At 50.5% G+C, this 21,636-nt stretch overlaps 8 protein-coding genes across 8 annotated transcripts; 3 read left to right on the top strand and 5 right to left on the bottom strand.

The window, feature by feature from the left end:
* The first annotated feature begins 1,850 nt into the window (after positions 1–1,850).
* BDW47DRAFT_42037 (EXPERA domain-containing protein) lies at positions 1,851–3,325 on the top strand. The gene is made up of 4 exons (XM_024818986.1): positions 1,851–1,894; positions 1,946–2,095; positions 2,410–2,604; positions 2,862–3,325. Exons 2-4 carry the CDS (start codon positions 1,996–1,998, stop codon positions 3,095–3,097), a joined length of 531 nt encoding a protein of 176 aa, XP_024675852.1. The 5' UTR covers positions 1,851–1,894; positions 1,946–1,995; the 3' UTR covers positions 3,098–3,325.
* Positions 3,326–4,410: 1,085 nt separating this feature from the next.
* ddiA (putative DNA damage-inducible v-SNARE binding protein Ddi1) lies at positions 4,411–6,071 on the bottom strand. Its single transcript, XM_024820688.1, has 2 exons — positions 5,637–6,071; positions 4,411–5,557 (listed from the first exon to the last, which is right to left on the bottom strand). Coding segments are annotated over exons 1-2 (672 nt in total). The 5' UTR covers positions 5,639–6,071; the 3' UTR covers positions 4,411–4,887.
* A 4,034-nt stretch (positions 6,072–10,105) lies between these two features.
* Positions 10,106–10,910, top strand: BDW47DRAFT_122284 (uncharacterized protein; the record flags this gene model as incomplete). The annotated part of the gene is made up of 2 exons (XM_024815815.1): positions 10,106–10,168; positions 10,230–10,910. The coding sequence occupies 2 exons, from the start codon at positions 10,106–10,108 to the stop codon at positions 10,908–10,910; spliced, it is 744 nt and encodes a 247-aa protein (XP_024675850.1).
* Positions 10,911–11,286: 376 nt separating this feature from the next.
* Positions 11,287–13,568, bottom strand: BDW47DRAFT_132294 (acyl-CoA oxidase; the record flags this gene model as incomplete). Its single annotated transcript, XM_024817521.1, has 5 exons — positions 11,287–11,443; positions 11,503–11,638; positions 11,694–11,922; positions 11,972–12,719; positions 12,778–13,568. The coding sequence occupies 5 exons, from the start codon at positions 13,566–13,568 to the stop codon at positions 11,287–11,289; spliced, it is 2,061 nt and encodes a 686-aa protein (XP_024675849.1).
* A 215-nt stretch (positions 13,569–13,783) lies between these two features.
* BDW47DRAFT_115090 (acetyl-CoA synthetase-like protein) lies at positions 13,784–15,567 on the top strand (the record flags this gene model as incomplete). The annotated part of the gene is made up of 3 exons (XM_024814758.1): positions 13,784–14,123; positions 14,172–15,015; positions 15,075–15,567. The coding sequence occupies 3 exons, from the start codon at positions 13,784–13,786 to the stop codon at positions 15,565–15,567; spliced, it is 1,677 nt and encodes a 558-aa protein (XP_024675848.1).
* A 642-nt stretch (positions 15,568–16,209) lies between these two features.
* On the bottom strand, positions 16,210–17,081 carry BDW47DRAFT_98645 (uncharacterized protein). Its single transcript, XM_024820687.1, has one exon. It carries the CDS (start codon positions 17,022–17,024, stop codon positions 16,278–16,280), a length of 747 nt encoding a protein of 248 aa, XP_024675847.1. The 5' UTR covers positions 17,025–17,081; the 3' UTR covers positions 16,210–16,277.
* A 1,496-nt stretch (positions 17,082–18,577) lies between these two features.
* On the bottom strand, positions 18,578–19,563 carry BDW47DRAFT_132293 (enoyl-CoA hydratase/isomerase family protein; the record flags this gene model as incomplete). The annotated part of the gene is made up of 4 exons (XM_024817520.1): positions 18,578–18,689; positions 18,778–19,130; positions 19,228–19,287; positions 19,357–19,563. 4 exons carry the CDS (start codon positions 19,561–19,563, stop codon positions 18,578–18,580), a joined length of 732 nt encoding a protein of 243 aa, XP_024675846.1.
* A 1,497-nt stretch (positions 19,564–21,060) lies between these two features.
* Positions 21,061–21,556, bottom strand: BDW47DRAFT_98643 (uncharacterized protein). The gene is made up of 2 exons (XM_024820686.1): positions 21,341–21,556; positions 21,061–21,267 (listed from the first exon to the last, which is right to left on the bottom strand). Exons 1-2 carry the CDS (start codon positions 21,497–21,499, stop codon positions 21,220–21,222), a joined length of 207 nt encoding a protein of 68 aa, XP_024675845.1. The 5' UTR covers positions 21,500–21,556; the 3' UTR covers positions 21,061–21,219.
* Between the last annotated feature and the right edge of the window lie 80 nt (positions 21,557–21,636).

Raw genomic sequence — 21,636 nt, 5'->3', positions numbered from 1 at the left:
TCTTTTCCCTTGATTTTAATATGCGAAGTCTAACCCCCCCCTGCTTTTCTCTTACGAAATCGGCTCTTGGCGAGCCAAAAGGACATCTATCGCCTTCGGAACGGACCAAGCACATCGAGACCTCAGGACCTAGGGATAGAAGACGGTGGACATGGTTGGATCACCGCTTGGCAATTGGGTAGAGACAACGGTGTACCCCCAGAGCATTGGCAGTCAGACCTCATTGGCCCGAAGATCCGCGTCCCGTCTCAGATACTCAAGGAGGTGTAGGGGCCTGTTGTGTCTTTGCTGGTCCCCAAGGTTGCTTGGAGGTCATCCTCTGTATGTATGTATGTAAAATGTACTTATGTACTATGTTCTATGTGGTGGGAACCCGATGGGGCCTCGTCCGATGTGATAGATGAATAGGCGGTTGGTTTCGATAGTTTGGCGCTAAGATGCAATCTTCCCGTGGCCCGTCCCAATGATTTCAAAGTGGGCCAATTTGAATCATAAGATAGGGAAACGTCGTAAAAAATTACGAAATCCAAAGAGAATACCAACGGGCCAAAAAATTAAAGGGTGGGGAGCCAAAGACAGAAAAAAAAACCAAAAAAAAAGATAATGATATTAAGAAAAAAGAAAGCTTCCCCAAAAGTAGTTTAGGCCCACAGATCGTCATCACCGAATTCGAGGAAAATTCCTAGATCGGGCCCGCTTGCATTCTTGGGGAGAAGGGGGTGGGAAAGGACTAGGCCTTGGGAGGAAAGGAAAGTCAACATCCATGATCCTGCAGGACTCGACCCACCCTTGCAGGAGTCGTCGGAATGAGTCAAGCCGGTTTCCTGATTCCGTGAATAACGAACGACCAGCCGGGCAAGACTGACATTGGCATGGCTTATCGTCATCCGAGGGCTCTGTTGGGCTCCTCCGCACCACATGGTCGCTTTTCCAGAGGGGAAAGAGTTGCGGTGAGAGTAGCTCGAAGCATGGATACTTCCTGCCTGGGCTCCAGACAAGACCAGCGAGGGGGGAACGTGTTATGATTCTTGGAGGGGGGGATGCCAAGGTTTTCGTTCAGACCACGAAGAGGTGTGGTTACCCGATGGTTAGCTGAAATCCTTGAGTGGGAATCAGTGTGCGACGAGACATCACGACAACGAGGACAACTATGACGAGGAGAGGGAGATCGATAGACGATAGACCAGTGCAATCTGAACGATCATCTATATCTCCAATAGATCCTAGACCATGCAAGGTCCGAGGCTGAAGGGAAAAAGCAATCATGGTGCACTGGATTGACTAGCATCCATCAGTCGGGGGCTAAGCTCAAGAGAGTCAGCCAGTCAATCTAACGAGACCTGGGCGGGAGACTCGGGAGCTCCTCCGTACTTTGGCCCTTGATCCACGCAGCTAAGGTTAAGCTATGTTTAGAGAAGTCGTGCAGATGGAGAGGAAAAAGCAAAGAGTTGCGCTGTCGGCTGTTTAACCAGCGCTTCGGGTCCATCGCGGTGGTTGCTTTTTCTTTTTGCCTTTTCTATGGGAGTTTGGGTATGGATTGTTTTCAAGTGATTTATCCACACTTATACCAAGGAGCACCATGTTTTTTCAGTATGTGTCCGAGTAGGATCCAAGAGAGTACAATATCCTCTATGTCTCAGACTCTCAGTTTCCATCGGAAGGAAAGTCTGGATGTGGTTGAGATGGAGGAGAGGAGGAGGACTGGTTTGGGTTGTTTGTTTACCTACTCGGCTGTTTGTTCTGTTTGTTCCATCTGTCATATCACCTGACCGGATCCACATTGTTGACTTATCAATCAGTCCAACGCGTGCTAACCGGACATCATCCATCCACTCTCATCAAATTAACTAAAGACTGGTCGTCGATTTGACTAACGTTGGTGACCTGGTACTTGGTAAAGCTTCCTCCTGAACCCCCTGGCGGCTTGATTGCTCATCGCTTCTAGCTTTCCGTTCCATCGACCATTCCCGAGCCTCTATCTATACACCAATTGCAATGGCCCAAACAACAATGGCACCAGCCTCTTCCATATGGTCCCGCAAACGGGATTTGGTCTACTTCCTCTTCTTTGTGATCCACGTCCCTGTCATCTTCCGTGAGTGTGCCTCGTCTCCTACTCTCAGTCCCCTTGGCCTGGCCTGGTCATGGGGATCATGATCCCGGTCTAGATCGGGTCCTATCTCCACTCTCCCCACCCTCACCTACTTGCTCCAAAGGCTATATCACATACTACGGCCCTAGCTGCCCAACCGACGGCAGCTGTCCCGAGCTAACTAGCTACCTGACTAGCTGGGTAGCTAGGTAGTACTGTATGAAGTAGTGCATCCGATATTATTCCAGAAATCCCGAAACACCTTCAACGTCATGAGAGCTAACAAGCAGACCAATGAAAAAATTATGAATCTGCAGTCGTCGATGCCGCGCCTCTACTTCCTTCTTTTCTCCAGACCGACTTATCCCACCAGTTGCGTGCTTTCTACATTGACACCTACCATGACAAATTTTTTGAGGACCCAGCCCCGGCCTGGTTTTCGGCTTTCATCTTCATGGAGATGGTCTACCACACGCCACTGAGTCTGTGGGCGATCCCTGCCTTACTGCGAGGTACGATTTGGACATTCTATCATTTTTATTTTCTTTCCTCTTGTTTTCCTTCTTTTCCCTTCCGGTTGTTTCCTTTCGTTTCTTTCTTTCCTCCTTATTCCTACAGCCATCCAACTTGACCACCCAACTGCATATTCCCGCCCTTTGCTCCCCCCCTCCTACCGGGCACCTACCGACACCTCTCTCACCAACCGGAACAAGAGGCGCCCCTCTCCGCCATGTGCCCCACCAGCTAACAACCATCAAACAAAACTCAGACAATCCCCTTGTTCCCGTCCACCTGCTAGTCTTCGGCGTCCAGTCCTTCGTGACGTCAGTGGCATGTCTCGTGGAGGTCTGGGGCTGGACTGACCGGTCCACCGACCAAAAGACCAATATCACGTTTTTGTATGCTCCGTATGTCGCTTTGGGTAAGTTGATTGTCTATCCTACCGATCCTCCTCGGGCCCCCACTCCGAGCCCTGAGGAATTCCCGCATCTGGAAATGATGTGATGTGATATGGTATGGTATGATGTCTGTTGGACTAACATATAGCTTCAGGTGGGTTTATGGCCCTCGATATGGTCGGTCGCTTGCAGGGTCGTCTGCTGGCAAAATCCAAGAAAGAGTAGATAGAGCTTGGATTTGACAAGGTCTGTCTGTCCCATCTACCGGACTCTAGACAACCCGTGGCGTGACTTAGGGCCAGGGCGAAGGACAGGGGCGAAGCTGGGAAAATCAAGGTGAAGCCTACGGACGAATCTTGCGAAGCTTCCCGGAAGTTGACTAATGTAGATAGATAGATGTATAGTAGAGTTGAGATAAATTCGTCATCTGTGATTCATCCATTCAAGGTAGGTAAATTAGCTATCTACCTAGATCCGTAGCTACAGCTGATTCAATCCCTGGAGCCCAACACAAACGGCAGCAACTCTGGCACCATAAATAAAGAGGGGGGAACACAGACCCGGGTGAGAGTAGCACCCGTGTATGAAATGCTGCAATCACCGCACAGACGGCTAACCTCGTCGTCTGAATTGCATGCTTGTCGCTGTTTACATATCGATAGAGTTCTCTAATTCGTGTCAACGGTCGCCATAATGGACTTTTTTTTGAATGGACGTTCCGAACAATAATCGATAAATACAATGGAGAATGAGAAAGAAGGAGAGATGGAAGCGGGAAGAAATCGGAGGCTCCCACAAAGGTACCAGGGGGTCTCGAACTCGACTGAGTTTGAGATGTCGCGATGATGCATGAGGACCAGGGATGTCTATTGCCGGGGAAGTACAGATCAGTGGAGACGTCCTTTTGGTTTGTCTTGTTTTGTAGGTGGGTGGACGTGTGTTTGTTTGTTTGCCTTTTTGTTCATAGGACACATAGGTGCAGTGTACAACAGGGGGGGGGGGGGGGGGGGGGGGGGGGCAGAGGAGGGTGGCATTTTCCTGTCTGAGGAAGAGGGGGCAAAGGAGCATGGATTCGCTAGACGGCGGTGAGGAAGCTCCGGAACACGTCAAATCTGTCCATCCACACTATCACACTCCCCCCTGCACGTCTCAGGAGATATGCTGCATGTCCCGTCCCACTGATCAGATCAAGAATCCAATAGCCCCATCCAGGTCGCCATTGGCGGCGTCCAATGCCCGCATGGCTTCTTCCCGGCTGAACCCAAGCTCAATGATCTTGGCAATCGAGTCCTGCGGCCACCGGGATGACGAAGCCGGTGCGGGACGGGTGCTGGCGCCGGGATTCGACGCCGACGCTGCACTGGAAGATGCGGTGGCGCCGCTGGGCCCCTGCTGGTTTCCCGCCTGATGGGTCACAGCTCCCGTCCGAGCGCCGACTTCGGCCCCGTCGGCGCCCTTGACCATCGGCTCGTCCTCGAACTCGTCCTGGAGATGTTTCGGGATGTCCGCCTCGCCCAAGAAGGGTACGGCCTGATCCTGGATCACGAGGGCTCCTTTCTGGAGGTCGATACACGCTTGATGTCGTTTCAACATGTCCAACCCCAGTAGGAGATCAATGTGTTTCCCCTCCATGACGGTGAAGGAGCACGGCAGAAACAGGCTTCCGATCCGAATCTGCGCCGAATGGACTCGACCCAGGATGGTCGCCGTGCCCACTCCCTTGGCGATGCCTCCGTAACGTTGGTCGACGAGACGCATGATGTTGCACGCGGTCGCGCACTCGGGGGACATGATGGTGACCTGAGCCCCCGAGTCGACAAACGCGTTGAGCTTGTGACCGTTGACCTCGACGGGGATGTAGAGCATCGTGACGCGACCGAACGCTACGACCCTCGATTAGCATCCCTTGTGCGTGGACCAGAGAGGGTGATACCCGAGGGGTCGGAACCTACACTCCGGATGATGCTCCATCGCGTTGTGGAGATTTTCCGTCACCGCATTCTGGCGGATCATCTCCTCAATCTGCTTCTGATTATCTGGGTTGAATGGGTCCGCATTCAACATGGCGATCCGAGCCTCCTTCTCCGCCTCGACCTGGGCCTCGCGCCGCTGCTGCGAGAGCAGGACATCACGGAACCGATTTGGATCGCTCGCGGCGTCCGCGAGTTCGGGGTTTTGTCGTCGGACCGCATCGCGAACCCGGGGGTCGCCTAGAATATGTAACCGGATGGTTTCCGGGTCGGGGGCCATGGGCGGCCTCCGTTGCAAGTTTTGCTGGGCGGCTGGCATGCTAGGACCGGGCGCAGTCCGCGCGGGAGCCTGCGGACCCCGGAATGTGATGTGAACGCCCAACATGTCTCCCTCGCCGATGCCAACCTGTTCCAGAGTCTGGGCATCATTCCCAAGCAGCTGGTTGTTGTAGACGAGCTGTTGTGCGGATGGGGGGATGGACGTCTCGCTTTCGACGATGGCTTTGAGGAGTTCGATCGTCATGTCCCCGCCGACTTCGAGGGAGATAATATCGGAATCGGCCTGATCCGGCCGGATCACGCTCACCGTAATACGCCTATATTATCGGTCTTCACGTTAGTCGATACGTTCTGTCATGGGTATATGCAATCTGACGGACAGCGCTTCCAACTTACATGGCGGTTGGTAGGAGGATGCGGGGAAGCTCCCAGGATCGGCGGAACTGCGGGTTCGGAAGAGCCAGAGGTAAAAAAAAGAAAGAGGCCGGCCGATTAGAAAAAGATCAAGATCTAGAGGATGAGAAGCTCGCCAGAATGCGCAGAAGACGACGGAGGTTGCAGGAGATGATTTCGAGTTGCGTAGCGGGGCAACGGGGGTACGTCACTAGCGACAAAGGAACAAAGGGAGGGAAGTGGTTGGCAATGAAAGAAGGGAGCGGGGAGGGAATAATAGAGGGGAAAAGAAAGAGAGAGAAGGGAGGAAGGAGATGGGAAAAGGTTTGATTCTTATGAGGATGGATGAAGCGGTTAGTTGTATGAGAAAGAGAAGAAGGAAGAGAGAGGGAGAAAGAGGAAGAAGATGCAACTAGTGGTGTTGAGCGGGTACCTTATTACTACTATCCACCTGCCTACCATAAAAATAATAATATTCTGCCTATGAATGAGATTATTCTAGATCAATATCGCCTTTCAGGCTATATAGGATTTGATTAAAATCGTCATCCTGAGTTGATAATTCGCTGGTGATTGGAAAGATGCCTGCGGATGCCTGATCTATATATAACTTCATACTCAGCAGATGTTTTTTAAGCAACTTCTTCTTCACTTTGAGTTGAGATAAGTTACGCTGATACCTCGTAAAATCCAGAATCATTGAGTCTATCAAAATAATTACGATCCATCGAAAGAGTGTTCGATATCGATTCCATAGTAAGGTCCGGTCACGTTCCAGACTCCTTCACTTTCTCTTCCTCTTCCGTCTGATCGTTCCTCGTCACGACATAATCTCCCACAATATATTCCTACGAATGAAAAGACGAGAACAAGAAAAAAAAGTCGATCGTCAGTCGAGTTTTCTACTTATCTCTCATTGTCTCCCTGCTCACACCATCTCAGTAGTTTTGCGACCGGACGGATTGGGTCAGCTACAGCTGATGATTCCCGACGATCTCACTTCAAGGTCACCGTCAAGGAACAATCATAGATTAGTTCCTTTCACATATGTATGGTTTTGAGACCGGAGTACAAACCTCCGTCTCCTGGAGGTCCCCGAGCGGCCGGGAATCGTCTACGTTGGATTTTAAACACAGACCATGGTGAAAAAAAGGGTAGTCTGACGGGAACGCCATCGTTTCCAGCTCTGGGCCGAGCCTCGTTGCTCTTTCATCGAGAGGCAAGTATCTACCGCGCTCATCACAAAGATAGAACGGATTACACTGGCCCCTCCAGGACAAGAAAGTACTAAGCGCATCTAAGATAGCCTCATGGGGATCCATGCATCGGGCTTTGCGCTGCTTCCACACAGAACTTCCGTTCTTAGTCACGTACAGCAGGCTAGTTTTGGGCCCGAGAATAGTCCCAACGGCCCCTCCAGCACTAACGCCTCAAGCTACCACCGGCTCCATATTACTATACTTAGCTCGCCTCGAGAGCGCACACGCCAAGGAGAACATAAGACCTCGTGCAAGTATAATGAGGAATCTCGGCTCCTTTACGAATGATAATAGCATTGTTGTGGTCGATCGAGCGCACAGATCGCGCATGAGCCTATCGACCATAGAGTTGCAATCTGCTAACTCTACCCCTCCTGCTCCAACGGGGATGGCGTTGATAGACATCGTTAGATAATCCCTAGTCCCACCATCGCCCAAGCAGCAACGGCGCCCCCACTATTCGCCCCCTTGAACAGCAACTACGGTGGTAGTGCCCCGGTCGCTGCAGGCGGTTCGAAACGGTTGACCTGCATCCTTTGGTGATCACATGGGGCCGGTGCTCTGCTTTGCTGCTAAGCATTGTCATAGGCTGTTTTTGCTGGAAATTGAATCCTAGCGATGATGGACTGTACTTTTGTGCGTCGAGAACCACTCGGACGACGGCGGCACGGTCCGAGATGTTGAGCCCCGGTTGGTGCGTGGATTTGAGTGGCCCCGAATGTTCTTGTTATGAGATGGTCCTTCTACCTGGGACTATACAGCCGATCAATGCGCTTGGATTTTCCTATTTGGAGTGGGTACGGCGTCGGGGTAAACCTTCCATGCTGGCGGGAGAGCTCTCAATTGATAACCCACTGAATAGTGATTTTCTCCAACGGGTTTGCAATACGATGGTGCCTGTGTGCGCCCGCACCTCTGAATTGATTATCTACTAAGCGGCCTTTATCCTTCGCTGTGCCGCGTTGAATGGGGCTCATGGAAGCAAACAGGATGTGACACGTGCCAGACATGATACCCAATAACCATTCAGCAGCCTCGGCGATGGACTCGTTGCCCAGTAGTGAGAGGAAGCGGTACTGGCCGAGCCACATATTATGTGAGACCCTACGATAATGATGCAAGAATGTTTACAAGAGCACAAAGAAACACTCACAACGACGAGCTACCAATGTACATCGGCAATGTAGACGCCACATCGTGCGGTTTTTTATTGCTTTGTCCAAAACCACCGAATCTAGTTGACCTCAGCCAGGCACTAAAGTCTGGCACAGAGTGCGATTGGTCTCGAAATCAGAGTTGGCATCGTCGCTCAGATCTTATCATTAAACCTGGACGGAATAATAGATGGCTCGTGCGCATATGACATGACAGTTCGGGGCTCAGCTTTGCTTGTTCCCCAGAGATTGGTGTCTCTGTACGCCACAATTTCACTCACATCCCGGAGTCCCGGCGCACCCTAGAGAATGAGGTCTCTGTGCAGTTTGGTAGTAATGTGGGTGATGGCTTTGGTAATCATTAACCTTTTGGAACCCACCCCCATGACGGAAGGAGTCTAGTCCTTATAGGCTCTGTCCGAGCCAAACAAGATTCTGGCTCGAGGTTTTCGAAATCGGTCTTTAGAAAACCAGAGGACATGAGATCTGAAGCCCTGAGTACAACGTTTGTGGTTGACTCTTCATTATCAGTCATACTCTGATGGATTGTCGACGCAGTGCACCGACAAGTGCGATCAAAATCAATCACTTTATTATGCACACAGTGATGAAGGTTTACTTGATGATCAAGCTAATCAAAGATTTTTAATCCCGGATCCAGCCATATGCTTCAGAATGTTTCACATCGCCCTTATGGCAAGAAGTGATCTACAATCGTGGCTATGCACCATCCCTTCCCTTAAGAGACACGTGGAACATCTCACAACCGTTGGAGAAATGCTACTCCAGATATAGTACAATTGATTTTAGATGCAAATCTAGCCACCGTCTCGTCATGTGAAGCAAAAATAATAACCTAAATTAAAAAATATGATGAAAACGACGTTCAGTGGTCTAAAGAGATGGATGACGGTTACGAACAGCAGAAAAATGTCCTTGGTAATATCCCACAAGCTTATAGAGCCGACTCTTTTGAGTTAGAGCCCGATAGGTCTGGTGCTCAGTACAGGAGTGGTGGATGTGGGAGTTGTCCAGGTATGTGATATCCGTGATGTAATCAGATAACACAGCCCCTGAGCATATTGCCCGGCAACATGCAAGGCGGTTTAACCATAATTGTGATATTGGAGTTTCGATAGACTGCACTACCAAAAGCTGTTCAGAACGTGTAAACGCAGAATGATCAAATTCATGCCGGCGCCGTTCTCCAATAGTTTTGCTCTCAAGATGCGGAGATATTGTGTTATTTGCTGAGACACTTGACGACAACTTATCCCTTGCGTTGGAAGTACCACACTCTTAAGAGCGACCTTCGTATTGTGCAACAAGCTGGAAGTTAGAAGATGAAAGGGTTGGAATGAAGCCTGACGACCTTCGACGAGTGATTTTTTGGCGGATGTCAACTATGAATGCGTACCCGGAACAAGTGAGCCACCGCGTGGACACGACAGATACATACTAGCCAAGCAAGGACGCATGCTACATTCCCAACTACAGGCCGAAGATCAGCTATGGTTGGCAAATCCCTAATTTGAGTATAGTAGGCTGGCCGGACATCCCTGAGTTAAGACGACAAGCGCATGGACCCACGGAGATCGCAATGCTCGATTGAACAGATCAGCAAGGCGAACCATGCAGACCATGCGAGCCATGACAACCTTAAAAAGGGACAGTGACGAGTCATCTCTGATGTGGATCTAATTCGTTTCATCCCGCTACGAACATGAAAGTGAGTATTCCCAGGGTCGCAGACAGACTTTCCTTGGTCGTCGTGTCTATTAACTTAATTCCCTGCCACGCCAGCTCGAAGTAAGGGGACAGTCAACACCGGTATAGACAGCAGTGACGATAGTGTCTCAAGCTGATACCAGCCATGAAGTGACAAGGCTGTGCAGACGAAGACGAGGGGAAGGGGCGTCTTTCGAAGACTATTTAAACCAGCGTCCTCGACGCCATTGCTGATACAGAATCTCCAATCAATCATTCAAGAATCAAGACTCGATAAAAAACTAGATCTCACGCTTTACGCATCAATCGAGACCTTTGAGGCAAAAATACCATGAAGATCGCAAGCTTCCTCGCGTTGAGCGCCTGTGCTCTGGCCCTTCCCACGGGCGACGAGGTGAGTTCAAGCATCCCCCCGCCAAGGGAAAAATTGGTTGATGGGACTGAATTGGATGCAGCCGCGCAGCAAGAGCGCCCAAGACGTCGGCCAGGCTGCCGACGCAGCCGCTTATCCTCCCTCCTATGGGCCTCCCTATGGCGAATCTCCTTATGGAGCGTGGAAGCGCGAAGTTTCCGAGGAGGAACATGGCCCTGGCGGTCATGGCGGCCACGGTGGTCATGGAGACCATGGAGGTCACAAAGGCCATGAAGGTCATGAAGGTCATGGCTATGGAGACCGCGACGGCTATGGTGGCTACCGCGGGGGCTGGAAGAGAGGCGAGGGAGATGGCGAAGGCGAGGAGAACGGTGAGGGTTATAACGGCTCTCACCATGAAGGCCACCAGAGCCGTGATGACCCCCATATCTACGGCGGCCATGGTGATCCCCACATTCTTCCCGGCTACGGACGTCCTGGTCCTTATGGTGGGCCTGGAGGAGCCTGGAGAAGACAAAATGATGACGGTGAGGGCGAGAAGGGGCGTGAAGGCGAGGAGGGCGAGGAAGGTAAGAACGGTGAGAAAGATGGTAAGGGTCGCCTTGAAGACCATCAGAGCCGCGATGATCCCCATCATGGTCATGGTGGTGGCCATGGTGGACACTGGAAGAAAGACCAGAACCAGGAGAGCCACGGACCTGGCCACAACGGCAGCAACGGAAGCAATGGCCACAACAGCCACAACGGCAACCACGGTTACTAAAGTGAGGCCACATTGGACAAATGAGGGACTTCACCGGACCACTCAGGATCCATGAAACCGACGCTGATAGGGACAGGGGATGGCGTGTTTTGAGGAATCCGGCATGTATCTAAACATGCTCTGTTGTCATAAGTGATCTGATTGGGTAGAATAGGTATACAGTGAAGGATTATAGTTCGAATAGAACAGAGGCATTGTTGCTTGATGCACTGTCTTATATTGCTTGAGATGAATCTATCAAGCGAATGGGTTTTGTGGTTTTACACCTAGATTAAGTGTGTGGAGAAAGAACATTGAAAAAATTAGACGAATAGTCGATAGAATCAACAACACGTCTCTACAGTCTTTTGAACAATTCCACTGCTGATCAAAGACATCAAAGTTTTGTCCGTATACTTTTCATATCATCCCGTCCCTTGACAATCTCATCCTCCCAATAATTAGGATTGACTGTCATCCGGTTGAGTGGATTCTGGCGATGGGCTCGATTGAAGAGATCCTCGTATACGCGTCCGTCATAGCGTCCCAGAGCACTGAGATGTCAGTGATGTCATCCTTTCCTTGTCCATCTGACAATAGGGTGACTACTTACCTATCAAGAAGAAAGTCCGGGATCATCCACGCGTCAACCAGACTGACTGCGTGTGGCCGAACGCGTCCCATGAGCTCCTGAATACGCGCGGGAAGAATATCGAGTTGTGCGCCAGAGGCGGCCTGGGAGGCGAGAACTATGTCGTGTCAGTTTCGAGTATTATAGGAACTCATATAAGGGCAAGGGCGTACAGTCATAGCTGTCGGTTTCCATAGTGGTCAGCGCAAACAAACGGAACAGATCCCATAGGACACGCCGCAACGGCTCGGAGAGACGGAGATTGTTCTCAGAGTTGAGCGCATCGAAGAAGGTGGAAACTAGAATTGATTGCGACTGGGCACGACTGAGCTTGTGGAGCTGGATCATAAGACTGCTCCACGATCGCTTCTTGATGACTCGTTCGACATACGCATTATGTGCCTATTCCGTCAGTACGTCTCAATGGGGTATGGACATTGTGAAGACACACCAACACAGTTGCCCTCCGCTGAAAGCTCCGCACGAGATCATAATCCTCATGGAAGATACGATATGACCCGCCGCTCGCGCGGCCCTGCAGAAACAGCTTATACTGGCAATCCAGCGCGTCCGCGGGGGAGTCGTCCACCGCCGCCACCGCAGCAGACATCTTTTTGATGAGATACGACGCTGTCTGCTGCGTGATCATCCAATTGTCTCCCTCAACCGTCGGCTTAGACAGGTAATCATTGTTGAGCTGGATGAGTCCGCTCCCGCCACCATATCCATGGCCGCCCATCGCGCGACGACAAACTTCGATGCCGTCGGCGACCAGCATTGTGCACAGGCTCTTCAACCCAGACGACATGCTATGCATGTTAGCCAAGCTGGCGAAACTCCCAGATTCAATCTCGCTCCGCGTGCGCTCGTACGTCGCCTGCATGGCCTGCCCCACATAGTGCAGCGCGTATGTCGTTGCTAGCAGGGGCAGGATCCGGATCTGAACGGTGGGATAGTCCAGCACGCTCAGCTCGGGCGCTGTATCGGGGGCGTCACGGTCTCGGAATTGTCGTCTAATCGCCGTGTATCGGACGGCGACGGTGACAGCCCGTGCTAGGACTAACCGCGCGTGCTGCACGATGCGTGAGCGCACGGCTGTGAGCGAGCCGTATACCACGGCTGGCACGGCGTGTCTGGAGAAGTGGCCCGTTTCTGGATCAACCTTCGCGTAGCGACTGAGAAGGGCAGAATGGGGAATTCTGGACATTTGGTTAGTCGGTTCAGCATTTGTAAGGTCCGTTTGATTTTGAAACCCACCGGAAGTTGTCGAACAGCATATAGGCGTTATCCATAGTGGCATAGCCGTACTTGGGCCCAATGTCGCCGATAACAATCCCGTCGAGGGGTTGGTGAGTAGTCATATCGCGCACTTGGACGATGAAAGGCTGCGGGCTATGCGAGACGAACTGACCGGGGAAGTTTGGATGCGGTAGCAAGAGTTGCGCTACGACGATGGCATGGTTGGCCGTGCGGCCCAGCGTTCCATTCCACCACTTGCTCGACGTGAGGGTTGGGCTATGTAAGACAAAGCACTTATTCTCTGTATCCCAGCGAGCCTCCAGCTCGAGGCCACGGACGTTGCTTCCATGACCTAGTTCCGTCTGCGCGTAGGCGCCGACGACCTGCCACGACTCGACGAGAGGCATCCAGTGGGCACGTTGCGCATCAGTGCCTTGTTCTTCAATGGTTGTCGCAAACATTTCCATCTGCAACATGTATGGCGAGACGTCGTCTACAAGATACTCCGCCAGCTTGTACTCCTGGAGAGTCCAGCCATATTGATCCGACAGCCGACGTAGCTGTTTAGCCCGCGCCAGAGCAAGCTTGAACCGCTCGGGGCGTGACAGATTCTGCTGCCGTGTCTTGTCAAATAACGGCTCTTTCTGGACGATGGGGAGGATACGTGTCTGGCGCTCGAGGAAGCCGTCCTGGCCCAGCAGATGGTGTGCCAATTCCCTTACGGCTATGTCGGAGCCCACTCGCTCGAGGGTTAGGATCTCCGGGCCGTCAGGCTGCTTTGGACGTAGTTTATCTGTGAAGTCTGACATATTTGCTTCAAACAAAGCTGTGTGTCTGATCAAGATCCAACGCCCTCGGTTTAAATGCGCCCCGCATCGTCGAACCCGAGTTTGAAGACGATCCCCCGCACGGTATCACCGGTTAGTCGGCAGTCGGCTTGAGTTGAGTTACCACGACAAGCTTCGAGATGATTTGAATAGTCGGTCTCGTGCTATTGACAATATTCACATAGGCAAGTACTAAAATGAGCAACGGAGATCGTACTCTGCTGGTACCTCCCCACACCGGTGACCACGTCCTCCCCAACCTGCCTTTTCTCGGAAAGCTATTACAATATGCCAACAGAAGCACATCCCGCATTGCCATCCGAGATGTACACGCCGGCGTGGAAAAAACCTACGCACAGTTGCTGGTAGATGGACTGGCCTTGCGGAAGAAACTGCAAGAGACGCTGTCTCCAGATATCCAAGAGGATCTGCTCCATGACCGCGAAGTACCCATTGCGCTACTGGCGCCAGGAGGCTACCAGTACGCAGTGGGGTTCATAGCCATTTTGGCACTGGGGGCGGCTGTCGTTCCACTGAGTACGTGCTCCCAATTCTACCAACGATGTTTGTCTGACGTTACTACAGCTGTCGTTCTTCCGACAGAGGAAGCCAGCGCACTCGTACATCGCGCCCGCTGCGCAGCGATTGTCTGCTCTCGAGGATCTATAAATCTAGCACAGTCCGTGACCTCTATCCACGGCAACATCTTCTACCAATCCATACAGCCGTACACCAACAGCAACCCGACTGCCCTCATGATAGACAAAATCACAATCTCCTCCAACCGCGAGCTCGACCCCAACTTAGCCAGTCTCATAATCTTCACATCTGGCACAACCGGTCCTCCAAAAGGCGCCGTGCAACGCCGGAGCTACCTGACCAGAGCCGCAGAAGCCATCGCAGACCACTACGGCATCACCGAAACAGATACAATCCTGCATATGCTTCCCGTGCACCACATCACCGGCGTGGCAATCAACTTCCTTCCCTACCTGACCATAGGCGCATGTGTCGAGTTCCGCAGCGGCGGTTTCGACGCCGCCTGGACGTGGGAGCGCTGGAGCCGTGGCGGCCTGACGGTCTTCTCCGGCGTGCCGACTATCTATATCCGCATGATGCGGTACTTTGAGTCAAACCAGCTCCCGGAGGAGAAGCGCCAGGCGTACGTACACGGGGCACAAAGTTTGCGTGTGCTACTATGCGGCACTTCGGCGCTGCCGGCTCCCGTGCAAGACTTCTGGACGCGTATCCTAGACGGAAAGCGCATTCTAACGCGGTACGGTGCAACGGAGATAGGGGTCTGCTTCATGATGGGCGTAGACGACGCCCGTACTCCGCCGAATAGCGTTGGGCGGGCGGTGCCGGGGCTTGAGGTGAAGTTGGATGAGAATGGGATGGTGCTGGTTAAGGGGCCGCATATATTTTCAAAGTACTTTTCCTTCCCACCCTCCTTTCATAAGCGTGGAATTTCTTCTGATGGAAAACGAGATATCTATACGACAAGAAAGCGACGGCAGATGCCCACGACGCAGAGGGGTACTTCAAAACCGGAGACATCGCGCGGAAAGAAGGCCCATATTACTTTATCTTGGGTCGAGCATCCCTTGATATTATCAAATCCGGGGGCTACAAGATCTCCGCGCTGGACATCGAGCGCGAGGTTCTCGGGTTGGACTACGTTGCCGAGGTTATGGTGGTGGGTGTACCTGATGATGAGTTTGGACAGCGAGTGGGAGCCGCTGTGTGTTTGAAGGATAGTAGTCGTGGCAGGAAGGGTCTGCTGGAGAGACTACGACACGATCTGCGGAGCAAGCTGGCGGGATATAAGCTGCCGACTGTGCTGCGGGTCGTTCAGGGCGAGCTGCCCAAGTCGGCGACTGGGAAGGTGCAGAAGAGGATTCTTGGGCCGGAGTATTTCCCTGTGGGATATGCGGCTAGTGGGGAGGTGGAGGTGTGGGAGGGGAGGAAACTGAAGTTGTAATTACTTACTGTTCCTTTTGCTGGTCATATATCTGCTTGCTTATAGTATGTTTAAGAGTGCAAGGAGTAACGTGTATATGTACTGATCCAATGTATTGATCCACAGTACGTACAAAGTCAGACCCACACCGACCATCCCATTGTATAGAGAACTCAGCTAGTCAAGCTCTAGTTTATTCTGGCCAACAATCGCTGGCAGCTGGTCTGTGTGCTTGCCGGCAGTTCTGTCGGCAGCGTTACTACCGTTTGGTGGGAGTGTGTCTTGGTCGATATCGCGCCCCTTTTCAGTAGTAAACCCTGTTTCTACATATTCTACTAAGAGTTTTGGCATGCTCAAAGACGTTTGGGCCGCACCTCCTTATACTACTGTTATCAACTTATCAATCACCTCCAAGAAGACAGCCAAGAAAGGGTTTCCCCAACCCCCCAAGTGGAAGTGGAGGAAGAAGAAGAAGAAGATAATACCATACATGCCAGGGGTAATATATTAGCTATATTGATAAAAACTTAACAACTCTCAATTCTTACATGATTAGCTCTTTCCTTTTAACTAGGCAAAGACAAAAGCACGTAAGCTATCAGACACTACGTGAGGGGCATACGAAATACCTCGCATCAACCGCACATCAAATCCGCACATCTCCAGAAGACTAAGCGTGCTGATCGCAGTGCTTTCAACTGCCGTAGCTCTATCCACACAGACAAGATTGGTTAGACCAGCACCCAATCCCGATCTAGCAGCTCGTCTAAGCACGGCGATAATGCCCAGTCTGAGTCCTGCGCCCCCAGCTGGAAGAAACCCACGACCCCGCCGTCTTGCCCATCATCGACCACAATTGGGGCTCCGCAAACACCATCTCGAACGCGGCCTCCGGCAGGCCCAATAAATTCCATTATGTTCTCGACTAAGAACTCAGCAAAAGGGATGACAACACCGGGAGGACGCTGGGCTCTGCGCATCCGAACACCAACCAGCCGCAGAAAAACCAGGCCCGTAGCCATTCCGTCTAGACTGCACCAAACATTCTCTAACACCTGATTTGATCGTAGGAGCCTTGTTGGTGTCTGAGCTTGAAAGTACTCGCTATTGGTAAACGAGGACGAGGGGGACAATCGAACAAGGGCGATGTCTAGATGTTCAAATCGTTCTGTGATTTGCCCAATACACAGTCCTGCAGCTTGTGAGGAAGGATGGTAGACTTCATCGGTGCCTAAAAAACCATGATTGGAGACGGTCAAACGTGGACCTTCATGCACTGACCGGAGCAAAACTCCGGCCGACGAGGCCATGGTTGCAGTCCAGAATTCCCCGTGCCTTGATACTGGGCCACTTTCAACACGTACACCCGGGCACATGGTTTTCGCATCTGATTCAAGATAATTCGTCGTGTCTTGGACCGCATCCAAAGGATCAATTAAGCGCTCCCTTGCCTGCTCAGCCATTTCCCAGAATGGCATAGCACTGTGGTGATATATTGTTGCTCGACCGCCCACAATTCCTGGTAGAGATCTCCGTTCGTACTTCTTCCCATCTTGATGGCAAAGCTCGACAATGATTATCGGAGATATAAAACTTATGGCTTTGATATTCATGGTCTGGGCTAGTTTCTCCGTCACAACCTGGCACTGCTCGCTCTTGGGACGTCCCCACTTTGGTAAGTGCATATGTGGTGGTATGGGATCAGGTAGCCTCGGATTGCTATAACCTGTCGGGGTGGTGAGGTGACGGGGCCGTGAACCAACAGGAACGAAAACGGCCGCCACACACGCCACAGTCAATGGCACTGGTGAGGGTGGGGAAGGTGTTTCAATGATGATCCGTGGCCAAGTGTACGTGACAGATACAGCATTAAATTGTTCCAAAATCCACTGGTTTTGCTGAGGCGTAGGATGTCGAAAGTCGTCTGACTCGGTGTCCCACAGAGTAAACGGTGCGATGTCAGCGAAATGTCTGGATCCGTATCCTGAATTTGAAGGCCTAAACGTCTGCCTCTGCTGCTCAGCACAAGATTCCGGATGGGCGTGAGAAGTGCTGTGTGGCTGTCTCTGGGTGTGGGTGCGATCCCTCAGCGCGACGAGGCGGGGTGGAAAGGCTATGTACGGCGTTTGGAGCCGGAGGGACGTGACGGTCGAAGATCTTGAATAGAGTGACATACTTAGGAAATTATCAAAATTCTTGCGAGGATCTGCGAGTAATTCTAGCGTACTAGATGGATGTTGTAAGAGATTGAATCCCAGTGGTTGAAGCAAGGGGGAATATATGCCGGTAGTCAAAAGGCCTATGTGACTATAACGGGTATATCATGGCTCTACTGCACTATGACTCTATGGGTCAATACTCAATAATAAATTTGTCTGACCTTCAATTTAGTCTATCATACTCTCACTCTGATCTCATTCTGACCTCACTCTAATCTCACTCTAACCCTACAGTGACATGGAGATAAAGAATCCGGGCTTATAACCTTATTTATACAAATCCCTAGCTTCTTGCAATCTGCTTGGAAAGTACAAAAGAATGATGAATATATGTGTAGCCAGAAATAATAATGCTACGACGCTAAATTATTTCTTTAAAAACTGCGAGGCCCATTCCATAGTCTGGGTGATGAATAGTTAATGCTAGGATAAGGTACATGAAGTCTAAATATAACACCAAATTCCATTCAACATTAAGCTCAACCGACTGCTACAGGTCTGGCGGGTTGAGAATTGAGCTCGCCAGGGTCCTGTAATTAGACTAGTTTGCCCATGGTTCGATGTAGTAGTAGTAGTAGTAGTAGTAGTAGTAGTAGTAGTCAGACGCCTAGCGAGCACAATCCCTTAATATAGTGATTTTACGTTCCATACATGTATTTAAAATACTTTAAACCCACTAGTTTTGACTATCTTGACAAATATAATAAGATATATAACTAGTATCGATATATGTTTTGATCCAATATATTGATCCAGTCCCACACCAGCAATCCCATTGCCGCATTGCGTACGGTGTATGGAACTCAACCAACTCAAAATTTAGCTTTCGCAGACAAGGAGGTCATCCTGCCATGCACGTAACTGATTTTCTGAAACTGTTGCATTGCATCCCCGTATAACTCGGCGCGCAACAGCGCATAGACGCTAGAAGAATTAGCCTTTCATTCAACTCAAGATAATGGAACAAAATCGCATCAAAAGACGGAAGATCCAAGGAGAAAGAGAGAAATACCCCATCTTCGCCTTCGGCGCCCACTTCTCCCCCATCTGGATCGCAACGTCCAACATGCGCTCCGGCTCAGCAATGGCATCGACGACCCCATCCGCCAGCGCCTCCTTGCCCGTCCAGCGGTGTGCCTCGAGGAGCATCTTGCGAGCGATCTGCGGCCGCAGCTTCAGACGCGGAAGTAGGCCGATCCCGTCGAAGTGCAGGCCGAGGTTGACGGGCGGCATGCAGAGGAAGCCCCGGTTGGCGTTCATGATGCGGTAATCGTGGGCGAGAGCGAAGGGACAGCCGCCGCCGAAGGTGTGGCCTGTTATTAGGGCGATGGTGGGGTAGGGGAAGTCGAGGATTGTGTGGAGCATCTTATTCATAAGTTTCTCTCTTTCTTTCGTTCTTTTTTTTCTCTGACGGGTATACATAGGGAAAAGCAATGGGCAGATGGGTGTATATAGAGCATACCGGGTAAAACCCATTAGTGTTTGCAAAAGGGTTTGTGTCTGGCTCGTCGAGGTCAAGGCCCTAGCAGATGTCATTCCTGATCGCCAGCAAAGGTACGATCCCAGCTAGATATGGGTTTGGAATACCCACCGTACACCAAAATTTGTCGTCATTCCCGCGCGTGATGACCGCCCCTTCGGAATCAGGGCCTAGTATCTGCTGAACTGTTCTAAAAGCTCTGATGATCTCCTGACAGTACCAGGAGGTCAGTCGGTTCTCGGGGGCCTTTTGCATGGTGATGATGAAGACATTGCCGCGGCGGTCGAGAGACAAACTGTCGAATGTGGGGAGGGACATGTTTTCTTTCTGTGAGATAATTGTGGGAAGTAGTATGGATTGTAAGCATCACGATGTGAAATATGGTCAATAGTACTCCCCAGGTAATAAGGAGATAAATTGACCCCGCATAAGCTTATGCCGATTGCCGAGAGGGATCGGCAGCCGAGTGTCGTGCCGATCCCCGTGGGGTATCTACATCGGAGACTGGGATGCACGTCATGCTGTTATTGTCATGATCAAAAGCTAGGAGCCTATGCGACACATAACCGTTGGAACTGGGTATGTCTGACATAGTCACGACCCATAGAGTGTAAACAATGGTTGTTCGTGTCGAATTCCAAGTCATCAAGAGAGGTTTATTTGTCTAAAAAAACTGACCGGAATCCAGCAGTTGACCTACGTTATCGAAGAAATGGCCATTGAGAGGCTGTCATATGGCCCTGGGGTGCGAGTCTAAGCTATCGCCCTTCCTTCCGTTTGCTCATTGGAAGAATGTATGACCAGGAGTGTAATCTAGATGAGTATATAGATGAGTGGAAGACTGAAGATAGAGGAAAGAGAAGAAAAAAGAGAAGATAAATTAAAAGACTTTTTCTTTGACTGCTTGATCATATTCCAGTTCTACTGGTATAGATGGTACGTGATTATATCAGATTTTGTGAATATTTGTAGGGTCTTAAATACTTATTATATCAGAATCAAGGGAAATGACGTGGAATGCAGAAGGTCAATGACAATGACGAGATCACAGCATGATAGTCAAAGGTCCAAAATTACTCTTCTAGGGGGAGAAGACTGTCATATCGCAGGCTAGTAACAGTTTCTTGTTTCTGTGCCAGTTCCTAAAGTTAATACTCCTGGTTATTTTGATAAAGAAAAAGAGTCTTTCTCCTTTCCCCCCTTTGCTGATTTCCTGCTTTCTTCCTTTTTGTAATCTACAATTCCAACATCCTAAGCACCAATACTCCCACTTCTCTTTCCTAAAATTTGCAATAACTTCACAATTCTACAATTTATCCTCTTGCTGCCAACGAATTTGAGATTGCATGAGTTGAGATGTGGAATGAGGCTCTACCTCCAGCCGGTAAGTGATAGATTTGGGTTCGAGGAAGAAGAGACTTATGTAGAATAAGGTCCGTCGGACAGGACATCGCATAGTCATCTAGCCACAGCAGCATTGGAACCTGGAAACACACGAGCAACAACGCGTCCTTGAAATCGTCTCGCAATTGCGCAAATTGGGCTGGAAAGCGTGCTCTCCCTGCCACAGCTCGTGGTCTGTGGCGATCAGTCGGCAGGCAAAAGCTCAGTGCTCGTGGCCCTGACCAAAATCCCCTTTCCTCGCAAACATAACAGACCTAATACATACCAACGTGAAAGATTCAGCTGGTATGGAATCCACGTTTGGATGTCTCATATCAACCGAGCGTCTAGTTCTACTAGATGGGCTGTGTCCCTACATTAGCTTCACTCATGTCAGTATCCTCTACATGATAATTTACTGATGTGGACAAATTGAGCTAGTCGAATTCCTCATGACAGGAATAGGATAGTGTTGCTCCGATGTTTGAATAGCTATCTACCAGTAGTGCAATCACAAGTACAGATACACGAGAAAGGTCCGTTGCAGTCGACCAAAAGCTCATAGGCGAAAAGCATCTCGACTCCTATTCTCTACTCGGGCCATTGATAGGACATATCACGGCAGCAGGTCCAGCAGCCCTAGAATATAATCAGACAACCAATTTTCAAATAATTACAGCACAAGTTAGTATGGAGTATAAGAGGGACATACGTCAGAAAGCTGCTTTGGGGGAGACTCGGGAGGGCAAATAGAACGCTGCTTTTTGCACCACTTGAAACATTCGCCTTCACCAAGGTGGTCAGGCCCTTTTGCGAAGGCAGTAGACACATTTAAGGCAAAAGCGGCAATTATGATAGAGTAGAAACGCATCTTGATTGTTCAATGGGAGGAAAGTATTTTGCAATGTGTTGATTATTCGAAAAGGAAAATTGGAATGCCGCCTACGAAGATGTTCGCATCTTTATATTGGTGCTTCAGTAGGAATTCTGAGCTCAGATAAAGGACAT

The sequence above is a fragment of the Aspergillus candidus genome (assembly GCF_002847045.1).
Source record: "Aspergillus candidus strain CBS 102.13 unplaced genomic scaffold BDW47scaffold_3, whole genome shotgun sequence".
Taxonomy (NCBI): Eukaryota; Fungi; Ascomycota; class Eurotiomycetes; order Eurotiales; family Aspergillaceae; genus Aspergillus; species Aspergillus candidus.
Note: the sequence above shows the minus strand (reverse complement) of the source record. Positions and strands in the feature narration are given on the sequence as shown.